Source organism: Berghia stephanieae, chromosome 1 (assembly GCF_034508935.2).
Source record: "Berghia stephanieae isolate SIO BIC M18660-M18661 chromosome 1, UCSD_Bste_1.3, whole genome shotgun sequence".
Taxonomy (NCBI): domain Eukaryota; kingdom Metazoa; phylum Mollusca; class Gastropoda; order Nudibranchia; family Aeolidiidae; genus Berghia; species Berghia stephanieae.
In genome coordinates, this window is record NC_088360.1 from 68,072,208 (window position 1) to 68,093,235 (window position 21,028).

Genomic DNA, 21,028 nt, shown 5'->3' on the forward strand with positions numbered 1-21,028 from the left:
CACTTGTCTTGTTACAATTGAATCCTTCGACGATTAGTCTCCCGCTAGTCACCACACAGCTACAAGACTCCATAATTTGTTCATGTGTCAAAGTAACCCTAGGGTGCGTTTAGTTTGAAAATTCACAGCCAGCGGATATAATGTATCAACACACAAAACTGTGTAATCTCAAACATTTATCTAGTCTTGACTTAGTCCTTTATTTTAACTCAGTCTGGAGCATAGGACTAGGGAGCGTTCACATATTATGTCAACAAAAAATTGGCATTTTTAGACCCCCCCCCCCCTCCCCCCCATGTCATCAATTGTCATCATTGACTTGACCCCCCCCCCCCCCCCCCAATATGATGACATCATCAAAATGGACTATTTTTCGTGAAAGTCATGTGATGGTGGCTATTGTACAGAGGAAAAGAGGTAAAAACAACTGAGTGCCAAAAGGTGTGAAATTTGATATATACCTCTTTGTCTCTGTTCAATACTGGTAGCCAGCATTACACGATGTTAACAAAAAAAAAAAGTCCATTTTGAAGATGTAGACATGTTTAGGGTAGTTCAGTTTAGAGCGTGGCTGAAGACCTGACAACTCAAGTTGATTCCCATCGCAGCCACATTTTTTTTTTCGGGGGCCCCCTGTCCACCCAGCAGTGAATAGGTGTAGGTGGATCACCTGATCTGGTAAAAAGTAATTTGTGTAGACTGATGTCCTATCCGAATAATAACATATATGCTACTAATCCGCTTCAAGTCACGGAAACCCTATTGTAGACATGTTTGTATGCTACTGAAAAAATAACACAATGAAATGGGTGTTGAGGTAAACTTCAAACATTCTAATTTATTATGAGCTTTACTGATTTTCTAAGGTGTAGTGACAAGGACATCATTTGTACTACTGGGCTGTCATCTGGGACATTTCAATTTCCAAACATAAAGTTTATAGACTCAAAAATGTTCCTTCCTTCAACCTCCGACATTGACTGACACTGATTCAGTTTCCAATGGTTCTTCCTCCTCATCAATATCATATTCTTCCGCTGATGTCTCTTCACTCAGTGTCCCACATTTTCTGGAATGCTCTTTCATTGCAACAATAGTGGAATGATAAAGGGTGCATTTTGGACATTTTCGCTTTTTCAGAATGCTGATTCCTTTCCAGTCGGTTCTTTTCAGAGATGGGCAATGCTCATCATAGCAGTTGGTGTTGTTGATTTTGGACAGAAACAAACTTTGGAATAAACTGCCAAACTTTCCTTGGTTGCTTATTTTCAGACCAGCATCACATGGAGCAATTGGCACTGGTGGTGGCAAAAATCGATCCGGAAAAAAGTTCAGCAGTTTCAACCTCTTTTGAGCCTTCTTCCCATTTATTATTCACCATATTAATCTATTAAAAAATACATACTTTTTGCTTTCTCTCATTTCAACTTTTACAGTGTTTTTCTTGGGTGTGTTTTTATTCTATTTGCATAACCAAATTTTTGATGACATAATCTTGGGTATTAACCCCCCCCCCCTCCCCCATGTCAACATTTGGCAGACCCCCCCCCCCCCCCCCCCCCCCCCCCCCAAAGTGTTGACATAATATGTGAACGCTCCCCTAGCTTTTGTTTGTAGTTGTAGTAAGGGTTTTACGGCGCATGCAGCACATTTAGGTTATATCAGCGCCAGTAAAAAGGAAGAAAATGGGATAGTAAAAAGTTCTAGAATTACAATTAAAGCACCCAAGAAAAAGTAAGACCTAGGGGAACTGAGAACAAATAAGGATCAGATGTAGATTCCAAGAGCATACCACCAATGTACTTAGTTTGAGATCACCTATAAGTCTCATCCGGACACAAGCTCAAAATCCAACGAGGAGGAATACACTCAAATGCTTACATTATACATTTAAAATAACATATAATAATACATAACAGAGAGGTGATTTACAAGGAAAAAAATACCATCTCCCAAAACAATAACTATGCATTTGATTATTTCCCTCCCAGCTAGGACTCTGGTCAGGGCCAGGACAAAACCAAGTAATCTCATTCCAAGACAAAGACAGAAAGCATGTTGGAAAACAGATATAAGGGGATAGAAGACAACATGTAACTCCCTGCCACTATGGGAGCAGCATAGGACTAGGACATCCACCACGGATCTCAAACTGGTACAGTTTCTGGCTACCTCTACCACCTTCGCCTCGCCCCCTTCCATATTCATCTTTACTTTCAATTTCAACATTGAATCGTATTTCTTTACAACTCCATTAATCCTAACTTCCGTCTAAATTTGTTGACAAACACCCAAGTTATTATTATTCGCTGATCTTCATGATTTCATTTTTGAGTTTGATTTTTTCCTTGGAAAAACGGAGGGGGTGGTAAGTATTATGTTTTATATATAAGTGAGGCTGTTTCCCTCTTAAACAAGAATCTGGCCAGGGCCAGAGCCACGACAAAACTCACAAGTCTTTCTGAGGCAAAGACGGAAAGCAACCCAGAAAACACACGAGACTTGCCAACTAGCCCCAACCATTTGAAAATGTTTTGTTTTTAAGCAGTGATGATACTCACAAAAAGTCAAAAAGGAGGAAAAGTCTCGGGAAAAACGGAAAACTCACCTAGAACATTCTTGCACCACAGGAAAGTAGGCAGGATGACTTCTTTTGAGTACAATTTTAAAACGCCCGGAGTCCAGTAAAAGGAGGAAATTTTTATATATACAGTAGAATTACTTTAAACCGAAATTTTGGGGACCCTCTAAACCATTTCGGTTTAAAGACATTTTGGTTTAAAGCAAGTTCCCGTTTTGCAATGTTTTTCAAGGGTAGTAACTATTTAAGGAATTTGCTCATTTAATGGTATCATGGGTTTCCCGTTAAATGGAGTTGTTGAATAAATGCCGTCTTCGTAACCATTAATTTTTTTTATTTTGTTTTTTGTGTTTTAAAAATAGATTTGGGGGTTTTCGTTTCAATTCAAAATTGTTGAAAGAGTTGAGTTCGGGATGCCGTGTTTTTTACATATATCTCCGTCTTGATCAACTTTTTTTTCATCGACTTCACATAGCATTTTAATTTTAAACTCCAACGTGTAAGCGCAGTGCTTTCTTTTAGACATCTTTTAGTAAAATGCAAAGCTAAAATAAGATCGAAAGTTCTTGTGCGATAATTGATAATGAATGAGGTACAGCTACTCAGAGGTGAAGTGAAATGGAAATGAAAAGGCGTGTCAATGCTAAGCTGTCTACTAGGCGTCTCTCTTTTGTTGAAAAGCCATTAGGTTCAAAGGCCTAATTACAACCCCCCCCCCCCCCCCCCCCCCACACACACACACACATTTAAACAAAGTGGAATTGAAATGGCATGTCAATGGTAAGTTGTCTACCCCCCCCCCCCCCCCCTTCCTTATTCTCGTGTTGAAAATCCAGTCAGTTCCAAAGCATCAACACACGACCAGAACATCTCGCTTGCGTGATTCTACACCCCAACTCCACCTCTTTCCTCATTTTTCGCCTGCCAGTCACCCGCTGTCTTCCTTTTCCAGTCTGTGCGATTGTGGTGTTGGCCAAGCCCAAGTGCAGTGTTTGAAGTGTTTGCCTACCCCCCACCCCCACCCCACCCATCACCCTCATCTTATACTTACGCTCTTTGTTTAATATCGCCGGGCATTATTACGTGTGGCCACCTTCCCCAATTTTTGAAGAAAAATAGAGAGAGAATAAAGGAAGGTGTTCTCAAGTTGTTTCGGTTTAAAGAAAGTCCTTCTAAGAAGTATTTCGGTTCATCGTAAGAATTAGTACAAAGATAATGAAGAAACTAGTACAATTTATTAAATTCTTTGCGGTTTAAGGTATTTTTCGGTTTAAAGTAATTTTACTGTATATATATTTTTTTTTTTAAAAAGGAGGTATTTTTTAAAGATTTATTATATTAAAAAAAGTAAAAGGAGGAAATGAAGGAAATATCCGCGGATCGAGGATCTGAGGAGGAAAACCGAGGAAAGGAAAGAAAACCGCGGATTTCCGCGGAAAAGTATCATCACTGTTTAAGGGTTTACTGGCACTTGCAGCACATTTAGATCATATCAGCGCCAGTAAAAAGTATTAAATATTCTAGATGTACAATTAAGAGTACTTGAGGAAAAGTAAGAAAAAGAGGAATGGTTCAAATAGGGAACAGATGTAGATTCCAAGAGCACACTATCAGTGTACTAAATTTGAGATCACCTCAGTCTCGAATAATACACCAACACAAGATACCATTAAGATTAAGAGGAATAGACTCAAATGTTTACAAATCATATGTTTAAATAAAATTTATAAAATAACATTACACAAGAGAGATGATTTCCAAGGAAAAAAATATCTCCCAAAACTATACATTTGACTGTTTCCCAAAAACTCCAGCAGGGTCAGGACAAAACTAAGCAATCTCATTCCAAGACAAAGACAGAAGGTAATTGGAAAACAGATACAGGAGTATAGAAGACACAGCAAGTACTTCCCTGCCCACTATGAGAGGTCGGAAACCCTACTTGAACTTGTGTCCAGAATTAGAGGGTGGGAAAATCTTTTATTTCCTATGATAATCATCTATCAGGCTACTCAGTTTCTCTTCTAGAAGGAAACAATATTTAAAGACCTTCAATTATTCCATTTTAATTCTTTTTCCCCCCTTTCTGTTACAAACTTTTTGCCTTTAGCATATTGTAGTCAACGATATCCCCATATTTTGGACCTCAAAGTCTGTTTTGTTTTTGTTTTTAAGGGTTTTACGGCGCTTGCAACACATTTAGGTTATATCAGCGCCAGTAAAAAGGAAGAAAATGGGAGAGTAGAAAGTTCTAGAATTACAATTAAAGCACCCAAGATAAAGGAAGACAAAGGGGAACTGGGAACAAATAGGGATCAGATGTAGATTCCAAGAGCATACCATCAATGTACTTAGTCTGGGATCACCTATAAGTCTCACCTAGACACAAGCACAAGATCCAACAAAGAGAAATACACTCAAGTGCTTACATTTCATTAAACATTTAAAATAACAAATATAATAATATACAACAGAGAGATGATTTACAAGGAAAAAAATATAATCTCCCAAAACAATAACTATGCATTTGACTGTTTCCCTCTCAGTAAGGCCAACATGCCGGGGCCAGAACAAAACTAAGTAATCTCATTCCAAGACAAAGACAGAAAGCAAGTTGGAAAACAGATATAGGGGGAAAGAAGACACAGTAAGTACCTCCCTGCCCACTATGGGAGACCTCAAAGTCTCAAAGCGTATTAAAATACAAGAAATCATACTGGTTGGCAAGCCAGCATATATTACAGATAAGACATAGGCAAAGCATCCCAGCCATGAGCAAACAATTACTACCAAGCATCAGAAGTACAGGAGACCCACAGGTCAAACTGGAATTCAAGGGACAAGCTATTACAGTTTCAGCAGTGTCCATGAGTAGAAAGGGAAATAAGTGATCCCAGTGATCCCCAATCACGAACAATGCAATTGTCAATCATGGTGTTACGTTGCATCCTGTATGATATAAAAAGGAAGATTGCTTTGTTGTTTTTTTTTGGGTGAATTTTAAGTCGCTCAAACTATTGTCATTTCAGCGCCATTAAAAGGAACAGAGGAAAAATTGTCGATGTGAAGTTAAAATCACCAAAGAAAAAAAAACAAGTTTCCAAGAACTCAACTATGCGCAGATTGAGGCTCGAACCCAGGACATTCTGATCCATAAGTGAATGTCATACCACAAGCCATATAGCCGCACTGGTTCAAATGGTAAAGATCTCAAGGATACACTCAAATGTTTACAAAGAAAAATATATTAAAAACTAATAACAATAACAGTACATAACAAAGAAATTATTTACAAATAAAAAAAATATCTCAATTTTTAAAAAGTACTGTCTCTCCTAGCTAAAGATCTCCAACAGGACCAGAAAAATAAAACCAGCAATCACAATCCAAAACAAAAACGTAGAGCAACATTAAGTTTAGAATATCACTGGTTGAATTCCATTAAAACACGATGTGAAATTCACTGAAAATTCCATGAATCTTTATTCCATTACATTCTATTATACCAGGAAATTCTTATTTGTAAAAAGCAAGTCAGTGGTGGAAATGATTGACAATGCACCATAAATATGATTGCAAAGAGATAGATGCCAAAATCTGGGGCCATAAAGTTTGGATAATCTGGCAATTATATTTCACAATATGTGCCTTGCGCTAAAATTTGCTAAAGACGGCATGTCAAATCTAAATTTCAGTCGGCAAAAGCTATTACTTATGATGCATTGTCCATAAATTAAGTGAAGATCACACAAAACCCACCCGTTTCATCTTTCAAAAACAACACACTCACAGTCAAGCAGATTGGGTTAATGATTTGATTTGAAAGTCCTTTTAATAAAGCCATGCTTTAGGATTTGAAAAAAAAAATTGTCAGCAATTGAGAAATACTCTGCAACACATCAGGTTCCATAACCCAATTAAAATCAATCACCTCCATCATTGCATACACCGTTATTAAGTATTGCTGACAAATCATATAAGCTGTCTTTATACATGAGAACAGACACTGTACAAAACAGGGTAAAGAAGTACATGATGTACTCCTCACTCTTCATATCTATCAAACATTTTCATTCTTTGATGCCTCGTCAAAGTTCTCAACCAATTCTGGGGAAAAATACAGAAAGATATGCATTAATATTTTTTGAAGGCATTGCCAATGGCTCTATTAATTATTATGACTATCAACAGTTGTCCCAAAATACTGCTGTTCAGCAGGTGAATTTTTCTTCAAAAATTATCAAAAATGAGGTCTCTTGAATTTAAGTTATTGGTGAGAAACTTATACCATTCTTTGAAGATTATAAATATCACAAATTGGGCTTGCTAGCTTGTTTCAACGCAAAGCGCCATTTATGTTAACAAAGATTTTTTTCTTCCCCTATGCAAGATTTATGGTTTTTCACAAATCATAAAAAAGTGAGGCTTATTTGAACAGCCTTTGTCTTGAATTGAAGTTATAGGTAAGAAACATGCACCATTACAATTAGCAGACTTTGAAAATTACAATAGAGAAAATTGGACCTGCCAGCTTGTTTCAACGTAAAGCGCCATCTATGTAAATTAAGCCTATTTTTTTCTTCTCCTAAACAAGATTTATTTTTCTTTACAAATCTTCAAAAGTTGAGTTTTCTTTGAAACTTTAAAAACCCATAACATTTTTATTTATTTTCCGATTTTGATAAAGTATTGTTTCCCCTGGTTTGGGAAGTTGCATATGGCTATTTAATTTTTTGTTATTTGCATAACAAATTTTTAGTTTGTGAAACCTTCTATCAAGTAAAAGCATCTGGAATAGACAAACCTTCAACACAACCATTTTTTTGCACCGCATGAGAAAAAAATTTTTAAAAATGAAATATTTTGAAGCACATTGATTATAAAAAAACATTTGTTTTAATGATGGTAAAGATTTTAAGACGAAAGACTGACTTTATTTTATATATGCTTTCCAAAATTTGGTTAGGCAGTTCTGTTAATTCAAAGGGATAAAAAGAGAACACACCAGTTTTTAAAAATCATGAGATTAGCCTTATTGTCCTTAAACAGTCCAATTTATCTGACATCATCAAAATATCTAATGCTAAGGGCGCTTTATAACTAACTGTGGGAGGGGGAGAGGGGTAAATGGTTGTAAATTAAGAAGTTTACCTGGAACATCATCATCATCATCCACGTCTCCTGTCTGTTTATTGCTGTCACCTGCAGCTGTAATGAGAAAATTTGATACTAAAATTTAAAAAAGGACCAAGACAATTAAAATAAAAAAGTACCTAGATTTGGAGCACGATATTGCAACAAAGAGAAAGAAAGAAATAAAGAAAGATAAAGAGAGAGAGTGAGAGAGAGAGAGAGAGAGAGAGAGAGAGAGAGAGAGAGAGAGAGAGAGAGAGAGAGAGAGAGAGAGAGAGAGAGAGAGTGAGAGAGTGAGAGAGTGAGAGAGTGAGAGAGAGAGAGAGAGAGAGAGAGAGAGAGAGAGAGAGAGAGAGAGAGAGAGAGAGAGAGAGAGAGAGAGAGAGGATAAAAAAAAGCTTATTACCATTAAATGAATTAAGTGTTTGGATCAAAATCTTTGATAAAGGATGTTGCTTCTGACAATATAGAAGCCTCACACGTTAGAGGACAAGGAATGAGAATAAATCATATCTTTTTAAAATGCATTCAAATACGTTATCTCCCTCAACTTATCATTCAAGTAAATAAATAATAGTTCCCTTTTTATTTCATCCTCAGGAGGAAATTTTCTGAGGGTCTATTCCAAGGGAAGACTGGAATAACACAGGTGTTGAGCCGCCATGTTATGGCCAGGCACAATTTCCTTAACGATTTTGCATGTCCCGAGGAGTAAAAGGAAATCGTACTGGAGTGTACATTCTTATATCCAAAATCCAATTACCAAAAGTGCATATGAAATATAAAATGTTTTTAATTGAGAACACAACAAGCAATTCATCATTCAACTTATATCATCATTTGGGTTTCACAAGATTTAGATCTCTAAAAGCTATGGTCTCCTCTTAAGTTATTCTTATACACTCACCTGTAGCCACCGACGATGCAAGCTTCTTCAAACTACTTAAACTTTCAGCTCCAAGCTGATTCAGAATACCCGGCAACATATCAGCAATTTCTGAAATATGAAAGCAAGTAAATCTTCAAGAAACCATTAAACACTTATGTAAGACAGCTGTCACTTATTCACCTAAGTTAAACTAAATAATCTTAATTCATGCAATACATCAATTGTATTAAGGCAATAATGTTTTAAGCTTGAAAGAAAGAGCAAGACAAAGGGAACTGGTTCACATAGGTAACAAAAGATTCCAGGAGCAATACATTGAAGTGCCCAATAATTTAAACTATAAAAATCTGTAAAATTATTGCAAGCAGGCCCCTGCTTTATATTGTTGCTACAATTACTTTGGTAAAAATGGTAAAATTTGATATCAGGTAAAATGCCAGCTAATTGCAAAATTCAAATAATAAGGTCTGCTATTTTTGCTTTGCTGACATAATACAGTATGGCTGGAATTTGTAGGAGTTTTCTATTCTTTTATTTTGTTTTACATCCATGAAAATAAGATATGCAATAAATTCCTGTGTGGTACATTGTCACAAAACTAACAAGGTTACTTGTCAATTATATGGACTATAATCTTGAAAAACAAATCTAGATGGACTGTATTTTTGTATGGTAAGGTTTTTTTTGTTTTTTTGTTAATGCAGGATTGTCTCTCTTTAATATAATCTATAGGTTAGATTCCTAAGGAACGATTTTATTCTGCTATTGGAAGCATGGCAGTGGTTTGTGTCTCAGACCAATAACAAAGGTACATTTCTTCTATCCCAGGAGTGTCAGATGTTTGATCTCAAGTTAGTAAAATGGAATCCTGACTATACAATATAGGGTTAAGTATTATCTTGAAAATGGTATTTCCTTACGTTTGTTCTCAGCATGCCCAACAATAGCAAAGGTGTTTGCAGTGAGTGAGGCCTGTACCTTGGGGTTATTAAAATGGATTACTTGACCATCTTCTTTGATCATATTCACCTAGAAACAAGAAATAAAAAAATCAGAACTCATATGACATGTAATTCTTCCCTCTAGTGAAATACAAATAAAAAGCACATTTTATTTTTTATTTAAAATTCCAATTTCGGAGAAACAAAATCTATAGCAACCAACTATTATTTTTTAAATTCAGCTGAGACAAGATACTGCTCAGTATGGGAACAAATTTACTGGTGAACATAAATGTTCAAGAAATGTTTTACATAACTGCTACTGAGTAAAAAATAGTGAATACTATAGTGAATACTACAGAGGGAATCTGAATCATCTTGGGCCATTTGATATAATTATGTAACCGATAGCAGAGGGATATGTAATTTGAAGCTTTTGATATAATGTGGGGATTAAGAGGTGAGAGAGGGGAGGTGGTAGAGGAAAAAAATAAACAAGATGATGATGACTACGAATGAAGTCTGAAGACACATTACCTCCTCAATGCCGGGAATACTGTTCACTGACAATTTTTTTAATGTTACATGAATTTTTCGGTCATCTGTGGTAGCTGTGCGGTGAACAACCTTCTTCTTTCTCCTTACAGTACCCTGAATTGCAAAATAATTCAAATTGTTAAAAGCTGAAATTCAATTTTGATAAACGCAACAGTATCATATCAAATTGGGAATCAAATGTGACAAGAGTCATGGGTTGGCACACCATATATGTGCTACACATGAACAACACTTGCCTTGCATAAGAGTATGCAAATTTTATACCTTCAACATGTGCAAAAATCCACTCAACTCAGACAATGATCATCACATGGACGAACCATTATGAAAAATCAAAGTCGAAATGCCAAAATCCGAGCCCTGATCTTGGAGCAGGATACATTCTTTATTTTAACAAACTTCCTTCGAAAAGACAGTAACCCAAGAAGAAAAACGAAGTGCAATGGAAGCTGATTTGAGAAAAAACTGAAGTTAGGGTTAGGTATGCCAAGGTTTCCCTTGGCAAATAGCTTCAAGATCATGGCTGGCAGAGAGGAGATAAAAAGAAATTGATGAAGGATTACAGTGGTGTCTCAGAGATCAGAATGATATACCTATACTATAGGCCAATATTTTTAAAAATTTGAATTTGTTTATGCTGCACTGATTATAGTGTCAATAACACATTAGTGGGGAGCTGCATTGTTCCTTCTTAAGGGAGAATCAGAGTGTAAATAGACAAAATGAGAGGATAAAAGAAAATGACTCAAAATCTGATAAAAACAATGTGCATCTAGTAAGAATAAATTTTGTTTTCTAATTTAGTTGTCAAAATAAACAAAAGGGAATATCAATCAAGTAATTTTGTCCTAGCGTCATCCACAATGAGCTTTTTTGTATGCAGAAATGGAAGTGAAGTACAGCAGTTACCCTCACTACTTTCTTGTTACCAAAATTGTACTATTAGAAGCAAAACCTTTAATATTTTGTTCCTTAATCTAATAACCCATTATTAATACTATTATTGACTGGTATACATGATAGAGCAACATAACTCTTATCGCATTCTCTTTAGACCACCTTGGTCAAAATTTATAGACTGCTTTACAATAATTTTAATAATATTGTCAGCCTGCATAAAAGGTCTCCCATGCTGTTTGTCATTAAGTCTTTGAGTCAATTGTATTATATAATAATAATTTAAAAACTATTGATAACTTGGACAAGTAATATATTTCTGTGAAAGAGTTAAATATGATTGGCTGTCAAATAAACCTCAAGAATAATATATAAACCAAAAAAAAAAAAACAACAGCGATTGATTCCTACAATGTAAAAATCCAGGAAAATATTGTCTTTGCCTAAGATCCAAATTGCCAGTTAAGTAGGATAAGACTTTAAAAAGTCACAATTTTCAATTTAAAGATTTTTTTCCTCAGAAGTCAAAATGACAAAACCTATTATTCTAATCCAGTTCATTGAAATCATATAAGCGGTCCAATAACAACATGCCATAATTCAAGACTACCAACTGGTCATATTATTATATGCTATTATATATATTATCAATGAAAATCTATTGGTGTCACCGAAAATAACTTCAAATTCAATATCAATCACTAAAACCTTTATTTAAATCTTAACCTTTTATCTCAAAACGGTACTGTGCACCTTGGTTCAAAGTCCACAGAACTGGCGCCCAATGTTCATCATAACCAAGGTTTCATTGAATCTGAGGTGTTACTTTGACATTAACATACAATGGATACAAACTTATTGTTTTCGTTTTTAAATGTTTTGTGGTCCTTGTGGAACATTTAGGTAATTTCAGCACCAGTAAAAAGAAAGAGGATGGGATAGTAAAAAAAAATCTAGATTTACAATTAGTAACACAAAAGAAAAACTAAGACAAAGGGGAATGGTTCAAACAGTTGAACAGATGCAGATGCCAAGAGCAAAATATCAGTTTAGGTTGAGATCATCTAAGTCTCATCCAATATCTCACTAGAGGAATGCACTCAAATGTTTGCAAATCATGATATTCACAACATAAAATATAACCAACAGTACATAACACACGCACCCCCCCCCCCCCCCCCCCCCCCCCCGACTCATCTCCATTTCCAACCAACCACGCGAACACAACCTCACAAAGAGACAAAATCATCCCATTGAGATGTGACAATTACTCCTATGTCCTGATTTTAAGTGTATTGTAAAGTGAAAGTGGTATTCCAGGCAATGATGGTATGCAATAAAGCTCACTCTGCATGCATTTCGCAGTTTCGACTACTTCACTGTATTGTATCTGATGTGTGTGGTTATGAACATGTGAGGTGGCATTAGTAGTGTGAAATATGAATATGACAAAAATACCGGGGGTATGATATTTGCTGAATCTTTGACACATGTTTGCATCCTGCCATCAACTTTTTTTTTTTTTAATCAATAAAAATTAAAACCCAAGCCATCATCCTCCTTTCAAATTCTAAGGTAGATTTAAGTAACTTAAATCTTCTTGCCTACCTTTCCACCAATACGGATTTGATCAGCTTGCGCTTGTAACCGTTTAAGCTTTTCGGGATTCATGGTTTCCTGAAAAAAAAAGAATATAGACAACATAAAAGCAAAAGGTAAGATAAGATTAGTTACTGGCACAGGGGAATATAACTTGAATTTGAGATAAGGAGTGCATTACTCACAAGCTCCAGCTACATGACAAGCAGGGGTAAATACTGTAGTCTTTCAGAGCCAATGGGGCCCATGGAGCCGGAGTTGATCCCGGTTTCTATTGCGTCAAATGGACAATAGCAATTGCTTGCTATCCTTTGGACACCAGTCCATCGCAAAGTACTTTCCACCAAATCTAACAGACTCAGCTACCCATTCACTGCTGGGCGGACAGGAAGGTCAGAAAAAATCTCGACTGCACCCAGGATCGATCTTGGTCCCTTTGGGTGTGAAGTCAGCTATCGGGATCCACGAACGAGTTACTGTACAACTGTAGTTTCATTGATCGCAGTATAACTATACCAACTAATGTCAATGTCGATATAAATGATGAATCGAACTTTTGGGGAGGCCTAAAAATAGCACAGATATTCTTCGACTTCAACCTCACAGACTCAGCTCACAAGAGAGTGAAAATTTGCACATTGATGGTGCTTCCCAGTCCGGAGGAGGGATGGCAAAAAAATTGCACAGTTGGAGCGAAGTGTTAAACTCTAGAACTGCTGCAGTGGGTGTTTTTTTTAGGTGGGAGAGGGTCAATGACTTTTCACTGGTTAGTCAGAACTTCTGAATATAATCGGGAGATTTACAGGTCAAGAATAAAACAGGACACAAGGGGAAATGATCAGAACACATGCATAGAATCTAATTCCAGTAGCTTAAATATTAAATAACATTTTTAAAGGCGCTTTCAAGGGTACAAGATTTGATTGAAAAATCTTAAAACAATCTTTTCATGACTTTAATGGTTCATTTTTGGTCATTGATGATATTTATCTCAATAAATAACATATGGCCCAACATAATATCTCAGGAGATGAGGAAGACAGGAAAATAGTAGGTATGACCAGTTTTTGGGCGAACAACACCTCGGCCTAGGGATTCGTCAGCGAAATAAAGAAATCCCAGACAATCATCAATATCTCCAAAATAGTGGATAGAATGAACAAAGTATAGAAACAAAAGAAGATCAAATAAAGTTAGCAGGTAGGTAGGTAGTGATTATTTTAATGGTTTGTGAACTATGAATCTAAGCCGATTTGCTGATTACTGGTTGAAAAATAGCAGCCAGATTTGCCAGTTTGATCCTTTCAGTTCAAAGTGTCATTCAAAAACTTAGTTTTCATTGATACCATTTGCTTTTTTTTTTTTTAAAAGCTGGATTTAGCATTTGACCACGATTTACTTTCATTTTGTGCTATACATCACTTAATATTAACTGATTTGGGACACAAATTACCAATGTGATTTTTTCACAACTAGTTTGACATTTTGCCTTTAAAAATTTCGACCAATGTGTCTGTGTACCATAAAAAGCCTGGCCTTTTTATTAAGGCCTTCTATGAATTGAAGGTCGCTTCCATGATCTACAAATATTTCAGACATGTTGCAGAATCGTTTACTGTTAGTTCTTGTAATTATTCTCCTTTTATTAAGGCTACCCCTTATCAGGTCTGTAAATCGTCTTTTCCAAAATTGTATGAAAATTTATTTTAACCACTGGCGACATTTTTATTTTGCCTTCTATGAATTGAAGGTCGCTTCCATGATCTACAAATGTTTCAGGCATGTTGCAGAATCGTTAACTGTTAGTTCTTGTAATTCTCTTTTGATTTCATGAGAAAGTGGCTCTGTTAGCGTTTTCTTTTTCTTGCAGACGAAGCCAGCAAAACAAAACTAAACAAAAGACATCCATTTCGCTTGAGAATTAAATATTCGCTTTTACATTTAAAAATTTGACGAAAAATCATTTCGACAATGTTCAGACGAACAATCGTAAATTGCAAATTGCTCTGTTCCGGTTTCTGTATTTTCAGTGGTAGCCTACAACAAATGTTTCGATAGTGATAGAGCTTTATTGTAGAAGAATAGAGGATTGAGCGCAAAATATAAATAAACTATCTAGGTACATTACTATTATTATTTTGCGTTTCATTGACGATGTCTGTTGTTATGTAGTGATGGTGATGTGGTGGTTGTGGTTCTGTTTATGACAAGGATTATGGTGATGATGAAATGGTGGTGATTATTGTTGTAATTTTGATAACGATGTGGAGATAGCTGTGGTATTGGCAGTATTGGTAGTAATGATGATGTGGTGGTTGTGGTTGTAGTAGTGGTGGTAGCGATGATGAGGATGATGATGTAAGTTGTTTGTTGTTTTGTTTTTAAGGGTTTTACGGCGCTTGCAACACATTAAGGTCATATCAGCGCCAGTAAAAAGGAAGAAAATGGGATAGTAAAAAGTTCTAGAATTACAATTAAAGCACCCAAGAAAAAGTAAGACAAAGGGGAACTAAGAACAAATAGGGATCAGATGTAGATTCCAAGAGAACACTACCATGTACTTAGTTTGAGATCACCTATAAGTCTCATCTGGACACAAGCACAAAATCCAACAAAAGCTTACACTATACATTAAAAATGACAAATATAATAATACATAACAGAGAGATGATTTACAAGGAAAAAAATATCATCTCCCAAAACAATAACTATGCATTCGACTGTTTCCCTCCCAGCCAGGACTCCAACCAGGGCCAGGACAAAACCAAGTAACCTCATTCCACCAAGACAAGGACAGAAAGCATGTTGGAAAACGGATATAAGGGGATAGAAGACACAGTATGTACCTCCCTGCCCACTATGGGAGGTCAGGATCCCCACCCAGATGATGATGTAAGGTATTGGTCGTAATAATGATGTGGTGGTGGATGTAGAAGTGTAGTTTATTGATGGTAACTTCTATTGTTTGCAGAATCACTGTCACTGCGTCATGAGCAACGGCAAGAGTGTATGTATGAGTTCATCGTAGAGGGCCTGTGGCCCGCTGATGGTCTTTGGATCGGTCTCCACCAACTTGAGTGTGTCAAGAGTTTCTGGAACCTTGATAAAATATATTTATTAACTGAATTAACTGTAAATAAAACGATAAACGGGGGCAAACTATTCTCAAAGTAATCAAGATAAGTTCTTGTTCTGATAGATTTCAAGATGTGAACGAATGTGAATGAGTAACTCAGAGCGGTGGGGAAATTTTCATGGATTGGATTGGAGTACTGGTAGAGAGCTGCGCCGGTGTTACCAATACTTAGCTTCTATACCAGGACAAATCATTCGTTTGGACAGAAAAATAAATAAAAACTTACCGCTTACCGTCAAAAGCAGTTTAGATTTGAAGATGCATTTGTTTTCTATCAAAAAACATTCGGTAATGGACAATCCTTGATGAATTTCAAAAGTTGTGTTGAAATTATATCCTAATTGTTTTCATGATTAATTCCTCGCGAAATCGTGTGGGTCCCGTTTCTGTTATCAAGGTTCCGCCTAGCCAGGCAGGGTTGCCAGATCATTTTTGAGTAAGAGACCAAACTAGCTAAGCAAGAGGCCAGATTCCTCGGCAGGAGCCCAAATACCACCAAACCCACCTTAGCCTCGCGAAAACTCTTTAGGTTTGTTAAACAATTTAGATAGGATAAGGAAAATTCGTATATATAGAAGCATTAGCAAATGCAATCCGTGGCATTAGCACGTGTTGCATTTAGATATTTAGATTGCCAAATAAAATAAGTTTTACCGGTACCAGAGTAAAACGATATAACGGGGAAAGTCAGAGGAAGCCAAAAAGTTGGTTACAGGAGGCCAAGTGGCCAAACCAAATGCAATTTGGTGCATTAGTGCAGTAAAAATTGGTGCGCAAAATTAGTTCGTAGCGGATGCGAGACTGCGTGCGTGTGTGTGTATGTGTGTGTATGTATGTGCGTGTGTGTGTATGTGTGTGTGTCTCTTTCTTTTTTTTTTTTTGGGGGGGGGGGGGGGGGGGGGTGGGTACACGGTAACGGGGCATCTCGCCTCAGGATCTACGTACACGTAAACTGATTTACCGTTGCAACACATGGTCCTCGCTGTCGTGACCGCGCGCGCTCGTGTGTGTGTGTGTGTGTTATATTTTTAAAAATCAAAACATTTTTAACCATTATTGGCGAGATTCCATCTGACACTCCCCAAACTCCAGATCTTAGTCTTAATGTTATCATTAAAAGACAAGCTTTGCGATTTATAGTTTAATTGAAGCTCGAGTCGAAATATACTCTTACTACTGCTCTCTTGGTGGAAACGATTTATTCTGCATAAGCAATCTGCAGAAAAAAAACTGTCACTGTAAAAGGTTAAAGTTTCACGAAGTACGCTCCGTGAACACCGCTGTAACATTCCTTTGATCTACATCATCAGGCAACCCATTGTTTCTTTCATCTTTTCCCATTCCCCCTTACTATCCCCCCCCCCCCCCCCCCATTCCCCCCTCCCATCTCTCTCTCTCTCTCTCTCTCTCTCTCTCTCTCTCTTGTCATAATGTTATCCCTTCCCCTTCCCATCTCATTGTAAAATGAAAACGTTCTGCTGTTTGCAGATACATGTATGTTTTTTCTCTCTCACTAGGCATTTGAAAAAAAACAAAAACTTGAAAAAAACAACAAAACTTAACCTTTTAAAGGCGAATATCAATCTTACTTGGACCAAAAAAAAAATCTTACCGTTTTCATCAAAAGACAAAAAACAAAATACAATTTAAAAACATGAGCTTTTATATAGGGCAATATCCACCCAACGTGCTCAAAGCGCTTTTTATCAATATTCTTACTGCTCTTATGGTGGAAACGTTTTTGTTTTTCTGCGTTAAAAAATAATATAAATGAAGACTATTATTTGAAAACAAAAAAAATCAGTGTCACTGGCAAAGGGTTAATTGCAGTACTCCTGCATCCTGTGAGACTCCTACGGCACTTGCTAATCATAAAAAGGGAAATAGCAGCAACCAACAATACTAAGGTGAAAAAAAAAGAAGAAAAAAAAAGGTGGGGGGGGGGAAGAGCAAACCCAGTAGCAATGCAACCTTTTAGCGGCGAAATTCGATCTTTGACCTAACACCAAATCTTCTATCATCAAAAGACAAATAACGGCAAAACGATTATAGACAATTGAAGTCCGAGTTGCCATAGTCTGACTGCTCTCTTGGTGGAAACGATAATAAAGATAAAAGCAAACTATTATCTAAAAGCAAAAAATTAGCTTCGCTGTTAAGGGGTTAAGAACACCTGCAACTGCCAGTATCCTTGAGATGCTCTACGTCACCTCTACGTCACCAAGCGACACTTTCGTCGGCATGCACCCCCCCCTCCACTCTTTCAAGGTGGTGGTGGCGGCGGATAAAAAAGGCCTTTTTCTCTTTCATTCAATCAACTGGTCTGCTGGTGGACCCTAGGCCTCTCTACAAGTACAAGAAATAATACTCACTTTTTTTCTGCTCCAACGAAAATATCTACCCCCCACCGGTCTAATATTTGTAGCAGACGTCAAATTTCTCAAAACGGTCACGTGACACTGTAAAAACAACACAGGAAGTCCATGAAAGCTTATTTACGGCATTTCCTTTGAACCCTGTAAACAACAAAATTTCGTTTTCATTCGACTCAACGGGTCAGATTGGCCGGTATTTTTTTAACGAACTAAAGTTCTGAAAAATCAAAATGTTTCTTAGAAAGTTGAAAGATGCTAGTTTTTGAAACAGAGGTAGGTTTTTTAAAAAAATCTTTATATTTTACGTGAATGCATGCTCAAGGCGAGTTGGACGTGCAGCGGAGGTTGGTAGGCCAAAGGCCCACATCTCTAATACTGGTAACAAAATAGACGATCTCACTGTATAATCATCCCTCCTTTTCTTTCCACTCACTCAACTTGCCATTCAACAACAACGCCATTTTGAACAGTAATTCATTGTTGTGTTCAGTGAGGGGACTTCTACAATTGATAATAGAGAGCTGAGCCGGTGTTACCAATACTTAGCTTCTATAACCAGGACAAATAATTCGTTTGGACAGAAAAATAAATAAAAACTTACCGCTTACCGTCAAAAGCAGTTTAGATTTGAAGATACATTTGTTTTCTATCAAAAAACATTCGGTACTAGACAATCCTTGATGAATTTCAAAAGTTGTGTTTGAAATTATATCCTAAATGTTTTCATGATCATTCCTCGCTAAATCGTGTTTTTCTCGTCTGACCCATAGGTTGGTGCCCCCTAGTGCCAGCCGCCTGCCGCGCAATAGCCGCGCAAAACAAAGGTTTTTTAAAAAGTTTATTGAGAAAAAGATACGGAAAAAAGTGTCCCTAGATAGGTATGCAATTTGGTGCATAAGTGCAGTAAAAATTGGTGCGCAAAATTAGTTCGTAGAGGATGCGAGACTGTGTGTGTGTGTGTGTGGTGTGTGTGTGTGTGTGTGTGTGTGTGTGTGAGTATGTGTGTGTCTCTTTCTTTCTTCCTTTTTTTTTTGGGAGTGCCTACGTACACGGTAACGGGGCATCTAGCCTCAGGATCTATGTACACGTAAACCGGTTTACCGTTGCAACATTCTGTCAGTGATGGTCCTCGCTGTCGTGACCGCGCGCGCTCGTGTGTGTGTGTGTGTGTGTGTGTGTGTGAGTTGTTTTTTTTAAATCAAAACAATTTTAACCATTAATGGCGAGATTCCATCTTACACTCCCCAAACTCCAGATCTTAGTCTTAATGTTATCATTAAAAGACAAGCTTTGCGATTTATAGTTTAATTGAAGCCCGAGTCGAAATATACTCTTACTACTGCTCTCTTCGTGGAAACGATTTATTCTGCATAAGCAATCTGGAGAAAAAAATCAGTGTCACTGTAAAAGGTTAAAATTTCACGAAGTACGCTCCGTGAACACCGCTGTAACAATCCTTTGATCTACGTCATCAGGCAACCCATTGTTTCTTTCATCTTTACCCATTCCCCCTTACTATCCCCCCATCCCCCCGCCCATCTCTCTCTCTCCCTCTCTCTCTCTTGTCATAATGTTATCCCTTCCCCTTCCCATCTCAATGTAAAATGAAAACGTTCTGTTGTTTGCAGATACAAGTATAATTGTTTTGTTTTCTCTCTCTCACTAGGCTAGGATTAAAAACCAAGACATCAGGTAATGGGTGTCTAATGCCAAAGTATAGATTCTCTCTTTGGCCAATTTAGTCACGCATGTGGCAGTCCAGCTATTTACTATGTTCTGCCTATACCACACAATAAGTGGGATTTTGGGGGGTGGGTACGAAAGAAATCAAGGTCATAAGTAACCGTGCACAAGAGCTGTATAGGGAATTGGTTTCTGGGGGTCTTGCAAATACCAAATATTTTATGGAAAGCTTTTTCGAACTCCAAGACGTCTGGTTTGTTTTGCTATCTTGGAACAAACGAAACAGAGATGTCTTGATGTGTGGCCTAGTTGTCTGATTTTGTGACCTGGATGTAAGGTTTTGTGACTTAGATGTATCCTTTTGTGTGTGCAAGCCATGCGGGTAAGTACGGCGATAGCTTGCCAGTTGAGGAAAAAAAAAGGAAGAAGCAGCGTATCCGCATTTGAAAAACAAAACAAAACAAAAAACTGAAAAAACAAAACAACTTAACCTTTTAAAGGCGAATATCAATCTTACTTGGACCAAAAATAAAATCTTACCGTTTTCATCAAAAGACAAAAAACAAATTACAATTTAAAAACTTGAGCTTTTATATAGAGCAATATCCACCCAACGTGCTCAAAGCGCTTTTTATCAATATTCTTACTGCTCTTATGGTGGAAACGTTTGTTTTTTCTGCGTTAAAAAATAATATAAATGAAGACTATTATTTGAAAAAAAAAAAATCAGTGTCACTGGCAAAGGGTTAATTGCAGTACTCCTGCATCCAGTGAGACTCCTACGGCACTTGCTAATCATAAAAAAGGAAATAGCAGCAATCAACAATACTAAGGTGAAAAAAAAAGAAGAAACAAAAAGGTGGGTAGGGGGGAAGAGCAAACCCAGTAGCAATGCAACCTTTTAGCGGCGAAATTCGATCTTTGACCTAACACCAAATCTTCTATCATCAAAAGACAAGTAACGGCAAAACTATTATAGACAATTGAAGTCCGAGTTGCGATAGTCTGACTACTCTCTTGGTGGAAACGCTGTATTCCCCGTTAACAATAATAAAGATAAAAGCAAACTACTATCTAAAAGCAAAAAATTAGCTTCGCTGTTAAGGGGTTAAGAACACCTGCAACTGCAACTGCCAGCATCCTTGAGATGTCTACGTCACCAAGGTCACCAATCGACACGTCTCCCTCTCGTCGGCATGCACCCCCCCCCCCCTCCACTCTCACGGTGGTGGTGGC

The 21,028-nt window shown here is 37.1% G+C and overlaps 1 protein-coding gene across 3 annotated transcripts in view; it reads right to left on the reverse strand.

Moving 5' to 3' along the window:
- Positions 1-6,045: 6,045 nt before the first annotated feature.
- Positions 6,046-21,028, reverse strand: part of LOC144980101 (transcription factor BTF3 homolog 4-like) — a 16,839-nt gene continuing 1,856 nt past the window's right edge. For all 3 annotated transcript variants that reach the window (XM_078927637.1, XM_078927646.1, XM_078927627.1), the window contains exons 2-7: positions 12,608-12,676; positions 10,082-10,195; positions 9,524-9,632; positions 8,622-8,711; positions 7,733-7,789; positions 6,046-6,688 (exon numbers count right to left, since the gene is read on the reverse strand). In XM_078927637.1, coding sequence (XP_078783763.1) covers positions 6,642-6,688; positions 7,733-7,789; positions 8,622-8,711; positions 9,524-9,632; positions 10,082-10,195; positions 12,608-12,670 — 480 coding nt within the window. In that variant the 5' untranslated portion in view covers positions 12,671-12,676 and the 3' untranslated portion in view covers positions 6,046-6,641. The remainder of the gene's footprint in view (positions 6,689-7,732; positions 7,790-8,621; positions 8,712-9,523; positions 9,633-10,081; positions 10,196-12,607; positions 12,677-21,028) is intronic.